The sequence below is a fragment of the Cebus imitator genome, unplaced genomic scaffold, assembly GCF_001604975.1.
Source record: "Cebus imitator isolate Cc_AM_T3 unplaced genomic scaffold, Cebus_imitator-1.0 Scaffold202, whole genome shotgun sequence".
Taxonomy (NCBI): Eukaryota; Metazoa; Chordata; class Mammalia; order Primates; family Cebidae; genus Cebus; species Cebus imitator.
Window position 1 is genome coordinate 1,666,963 of NW_016107517.1, and position 6,512 is coordinate 1,673,474.

The 6,512-nt window shown below is 41.1% G+C and overlaps 1 protein-coding gene across 2 annotated transcripts in view; it reads right to left on the bottom strand.

Moving 5' to 3' along the window:
• Positions 1–6,479, bottom strand: part of TMEM182 (transmembrane protein 182) — an 85,536-nt gene extending 79,057 nt beyond the window's left edge. For both annotated transcript variants that reach the window (XM_017547842.2, XM_017547845.2), the window contains exon 1: positions 6,373–6,479. In XM_017547842.2, coding sequence (XP_017403331.1) covers positions 6,373–6,375 — 3 coding nt within the window. In that variant the 5' untranslated portion in view covers positions 6,376–6,479. The remainder of the gene's footprint in view (positions 1–6,372) is intronic.
• Positions 6,480–6,512: the final 33 nt, after the last annotated feature.

A 6,512-nucleotide genomic window follows, 5' to 3' on the forward strand; every position in this document is an offset into this window, starting at 1 on the left:
GGCAATCCACTGCACCGGCTGAAACAGCTGTGCTGAGATTCGTGGTGCTTTTCTGTCCAGGAATCTCCTGGCCTGGCTCCTTGTTTCAGTCCCCTTTTTTATCAGTTGAATGAGCGTCTCTGTCTCCCAGGAGCTCCAATCGCCAGCTAAAAGGGCGCCCACATCCGTGTATTTTGTGAGGAGACCCGCCGCACTGGGGCGCCAGCCAAAACAGCCGTGCCAGCCAAAACAGCCATGCTGGCAAACCGTGGGGCTCCTCCACCTGGGAATCTCCTGGTCTGTGGGCAATAAAAATCCATCTGTAAATGCGGCATCCACTCACCCTCTGCACTTTCGTTGAGAGCTGCAATCCTGAGCTGCTCCTAATTGGCCATCTTGGATCCATCTCGGTCAGCATTTTTTTATAGCATAGAATGATAAAAACTCTTTTTCATGAAGTATATGATTCTTTAATCACTCCACCTTTTTTGTTTGTATGTTTTTGTATATTTCCAGATATAACCCTTCTTGCTTTTGTTATGTTGCATTAACTTAATTTCTCCTTGGTAATCAAAATCAATTACTCCATCCAGTAGATTAAGCCCTCTTTCTTTCTGAGTGGCATGAAGAGGCCAAAATCTCTAGGTGGTAGTCTCATTTTCTAATTTGATAGAACCTTTGATATACTTCCTGGTAGAAGCATTACCAGCCATTATGTGATCTAAGATCTCAAAACCAGTGGAACTGAACATTGTCAAGCTGGGAAGCAATTATTCTGTCAGTAAATTATTAGGCATAACAATGAAAGCAGCCACAACCCCTTCCACCCCTTAATTCCCAAGCCCATATATTCTAGCTTTGGTGGTGGCAGCACTATAAATGGTCTCTGATTTGAAGCATATACTATATACTTTACAACAAAGCTCCATCTTTTTAGAGTGTTATTTCCAACTGGCACTGTACTAACATGTAAGCCATTTCTCCATTCAGGTAGGCCAGTCTCTTCTAGGTAATGAGGTATGTAATAATCCAATAAGTATGAGCCCACTGTTTCACCCCCTTTGCAGTAAAATGAGTGCATTGAACAGATACAGTGCTATGTAAATTGCCATAGTGAATCCATAGATGGTGGTGATGCTACAAGCATTATAAATGGAGTAGGCAAATCCAAACCTGGAATATGTGTTTATTCCACTGACAATGACTCTCTGCCCCTTCTATAATTGAAGAGGTCTAACGTAATCAACTTTCCATCAGGTTGCTAATTAATTTCCTCCAGGCAATAGTGGCATAGCAGGGAGTCATTGTTGGTCTCCACAGTTGGCAGATTAAATATCCAGAAACAGCATTGGTAAGGGTAAGGCCATACCCTTAAGTTATCGACAGCCTCTATTTTTGCTACCACAGCTACTTTATTCATGGGCCTATTTAAGAAGCACTGTGAGGATGGTGACATCCAAACAGCACATCATTTTGTTCACCTGATCATTAAGTCATCTCTGCAGTGGGAATCCCATTGGTGGGCATTTACATAAGACAAAAATACCTTCTCCAATCTGTGCCCTTTTTCAGACATCCATCCACATACTTCTTTTCCAAACTTCCTTGCCACTAATCTGTTCCACCCAATCTACAAGAAACTGTCTGTGAATAGTGTACTTTGTTTTTGGCTCTCTCTCACTCCAGGCAAAGTGGACAACACAGTGCCAATTGAAGTTTCAACCAATGAGCATATTTTCCTTTACCACTATCCTTTAGAGCCACTCAGTGTAGTACTATAGTACTATAGCTGTCCACTTTCAGGTGGCACCAGGATATCACGCAGACCTATTTGTAAATCAAGCTCAAGTTTTTTCTTGTTCAGTTAGCTGGTTGTAGGGAACTTCCCAGGAGGCCAGGGGTATGCATGAAGAGGAAAAATGCAACAGGTTTTATTGTCAAAGGACTCTAAGTCAAGCCACAAGGTTATGTAACTCACTTATTCATTCTGAGACGGCCCAAAATTGAACTTCCAGTTGATGGTGCACACATATAACCTTATGTCTAGATAGGTGGGAAAGGCTGAAAAATGGCTTCTCAAAAAATGTTTATGTCCTAAACTTTAAAACCTATGAGTGTTTGATTATATGGCAAATGCTAAAGGTTATTTTCAGATGTGATTTAGGATTGAGAAATGTGGGGATTATTTTGGATTATCCAGATGGGCCCTCAACAATTATATGTAACCCCAAAAGAGAGAGACAGAGGGAATTTGACACATATGCAAAGGCAATGGAAAGGCAAAGCAGAAAGAGATTTAAAATTGCTATCCCTGAAGATTAAAGTGACGTGGTTTCAGGCCAAGGAATGCTGACAGTCACAAGAAGCTGGAAAAGACAAGAAGTAGAATCTCCCTTAGAGCCTCCAGAAGAGCATGGCCCTACTGACACCATAATTTTCATCATTTTTATAGAGTAACACTGATTTCAGGTTCCTGGCAACCAATACTGTGAAATAATACATTTCTATTGTCTTCAACCACCAAGTTTGTGGCAATTTGTTACAGCAGTTATAGGAAATTAACACAGTGGGTTAGAGAACAGCCGTTTCATGAAGGAAAACAGGCCATATGGTCACCCCATGTCTTACAGTTAGTTGTGCAGATCACTTTTTTTCAATTTGTCCTTACAAATTAGTAGGGACCAAAAACAAGCAAAAATCATTAGCCAGGATGGTAGCAGTTTATCATGTATCAGACACCATCTTGGTTTATTCCAGCAAAGGTACATCTGGGATATCAGCCACAGTTGGTGTAACACAAGATCACGTTTATGATAGTGCATAGTCATTCTCCATGATCCACCTAACTTCCTCATAGGCCAAGCAGATCAGAGTTAAAGGGGGATGTGAGAGAAATGGCCACCTTTATTTCTTTTAAGCCTTTTATAATGACTTAATCTCTTTAATTCCTCCAGAAATTAAGTATTTCTTCTGTTTTACTATCTTGGTAAGAAAGTTCTAGGTATTTCCACTCAGTCTTTTCTACCATAGAGGATATCACCCATGGGTCACAGAACTAATTTGTGAATACTGTCAGTTGTCAAACATTCTATTTCAATTATACATTCAGAAACTGAGGAAATATATTGATTAACTAGGCCCACTATGAATCAGACTTGAGCTAAGATTTTAACTAGCACCTGACTACTATAAGCTTGTGTACAAGAAAGAGTTAATATAGTAGGCCTGTTATTCTTCAAAAGTTTTGCTTAAAGTGTTATCCCTTGGCTAGCATCTGGGAACTGCGATTTTGGTAGGGTTTTTACTATCCTAACTTGTAAGATGGTACACTGTGTACAAACTGTTTGTACAAACAGTATGGTTTATACTAAAAATGCTTTCATCCAGGGAGTCTGGAGTTTTGATAGGTGCTAAGTAGAAAGGGACCTAAATAACCAGCCCACAATTAAAACCTCAGGCACTAAGTTTCTAAGCTTCTTTGGTCAACAATATTTCACTGTTTTGTCATAACTTATTGCTGGATGAATTAATCATGTCTCATGTGAATCCACTGGGAGGAGATTCTTGGAGTCTTGTGCCTATTTTCCTTCAGATTTCACACTATGCAAACCATTTTGCTGATTTTTCTTTGTATCCTTTAACCATAATAAATGTTAGCCACAAGTATGACTACGTGCTGAGTTCTATCTCCTAGCAATTCATTGAACCTGAAACAAATGGTCTCAGGGACTCTCAATTCAGCTCCACTTTGACTGGTTCGACAGAGTGACATTTTGAGTCCCCAAGAACTGGTGTAAATTCAGAGTCAGAGTTTAGGAACTGGGTATTCCTTTTTTCACAATGCACAATCTCTCTAGTAAATGGCTGAAGGTCCCTTCGGGGAAAGCTAAGAGGAAGATTTATGGAATATACTCAAATGAATGCCACAAGATCCTTCCTCAAGGTTACCTGGGTTCCCCTTGAATCAAGAGATTGTTTTTGAATTGAATTATGTCTAGTAATTGTGTAAAAGGCTGTAATTCTTTTGATTTGTGGAAAGTCAAATCAGGGTTTGTGGTACTAGATCTAGAGTATATTCTGTTATGTAACTTAACCAATTCTCTGGTAGGCTTTCTGATTATTTCATTCCTAGGGATGCTACAGTCAATTAGCCATAGCCAAAGATCCCTGCAGGTCAAGGCATTCTGTTGACTGGTACACTCCTGCTGACCTTAAAAGTAAATTGGTCGGCCGGGCGCAGTGGCTCACACCTGTAATACCAGCATTTTAGGAGGACTAGGCGGGTGGGTCATGAGGACAAGAGATTGAGACCATCCCGGTCAACATGGTGAAACCCCATCTCTACTAAAAAGTACAAAAATTAGCTGGAGGTGGTGGTACGCACCTGTAGTCCCAGTCTCGGGAGGCTGAGGCAGGAGAATTGCTTGAACCCGGGATGTGGAGGTTGCAGTGAGCTGAGATCGCGCCACTGCACTCCAGCCTGGCGCCTGGTGACAGAACGAGACTCTGTCACAACAAACAAGCAAAAAAAAAAAGTAAATGTGTCCACATTGTCTTTGGAATTTAAGTGCTATGACCTGGCCTCTGATAGTCTGGAAATCTTATCCTCATTTACATCAGAGAGCTTATTTTAATGGTGGTATCTTCCATGGCTATACCTGGCCTACAAAAAGAGAGCAATTGCAAATCTTTTCAAAAATGCAAGTACATCTCTCACTAACACATTCTTTAATGCCTTAGTGCACATAGTGTCTTCTGGGCCTTTTCATGGAATATATTTGAGTGTTAGGGTTGCAGGTCTGACGTTCTCATTTTCCCAAAACTTTTGGGGTCCTTTATCCACATTTTGCCAGGAAAACTCTGGCATCTGAACATCATTAAATGTAGGCTATCTTTGAGTCTAAATTTCAACCAACTGAGTAAAATATTAGAGCTGCCCCCAGCTGTACAAGCTAACATACTACAGCTGGTATCTGTAGCAAATGCACCTATATTAGTGGTTCTGCCTAATCTAGTATTACATTTTTTCCCTCTTTTGTCTAATACCCTTGGAAACCTCTTCCCCATATTTCTAAAGTTTACATTGATTCTGTATTAGCAGAGACTTACAATTCTTTAAGTGATGCAATTTCCTCCTAGGTTATAATGTGTACCTGTCACTGGAGCATGTTAAAATTTCACCCAAGCTATGTATTTAGTAGCTACAGTGAGTGGTTTTAATGGGTTAACATGAGCATCTCCCTTCGAGGCACTTTTCCCAGATGATTAATCACAAAATTTCAAGTACAAGAAGACTAGTTTCCTCAGCTATAGGAGAGCAAACCAGTTCTCCTGCAAAGGAGTCTCAGAATAACTTGGAGGTTCAAGATTGACAGTTCCACCCGGATTCAAACATATGTCTTAATTCTAAGTATCAGTATTCCATTCCTCCCTATTCAGTGCCTTTTCCCATGAGAAATTTTGCAACATTGAATTTAACAGATCCCAGAATTTAACCACCTACACAATTAAATTGAGATTTTGAGCAAAATCTCAGTAAAATGTCAGACTCTTCTTGAAACCATAGTGAAAGAGGAATAAACAATGAGTTCTAAAAAAAAAAGAGGGGCTATTCACTATTGTTAATGTGTATTACTTACCATGTGTCATGGACTTTGAAAAGTAATTTAAAGACATTATGTGGTATCATGCACTCACTTAATTCCTTTCATTGCACTCCGAATAAACCCCAAATCTCTGTCATGGCCTTCTGGGTCCTAAATGGTCTGCACCTCTGCTGACCTCTCAGTTTGATGAGAAAGGTTCAGCCACACATATCTTCCTTCCACTTTTCTCAGCTTACATGTCACCTTCTCCAAACTGCTTTTCAAAAGTAGCTCACTCCCCGTTTCATCAGTACCCACGTGAAGACCACGCTTCTTTATCACCATAGTATTTTACTTATTGTATGCTTTTCTTATGGCATGTTTAGTATTTTTATGTTTATTTACTGTGTGCTTATTATTTTTATTCCATGAGACTGTAACCTGAACTCAGGCATGGACTGTCTATGGTTTGTTCACATTGCACCGCACCAGAGAAGGAGGGTAAGAGGCATATGTAGAACTCTAACACCTCTAGAAGTTGGCATACATTATTTCCTACTGCTTTTTAAATGGGCAAATGGAAGCCTGGAGAGCCACGTTAACGTATTCCAGGTCCGTCTCAAACAACGGCGGGCCACGGTCTGTGGATCTTCAAGCTGGGTTTGGTCACCTCCTAGGATAACCCCATACGAGTAAGTGAAGCTCATTGCAATTCCCTCCTGTCCTCCAACGATAGGGGCAGCAGTGTCTGTACCGAGAGGAAACTATGAGCATCAGCACTATCATCACAAAACTGGCGCGTGCTTACCATGTTGGTGATGTGCCCAGTCTCCACCTTGCCTGGGACCAGAGCTGTTGGCGGCAGACGCGGCCACGCACTCGCGGAACTGCCAGGTAGCACCCGCCCCTCTCTGCGCAGGCGCGCGCCTGCTGCTTCCGCTCAGGGCG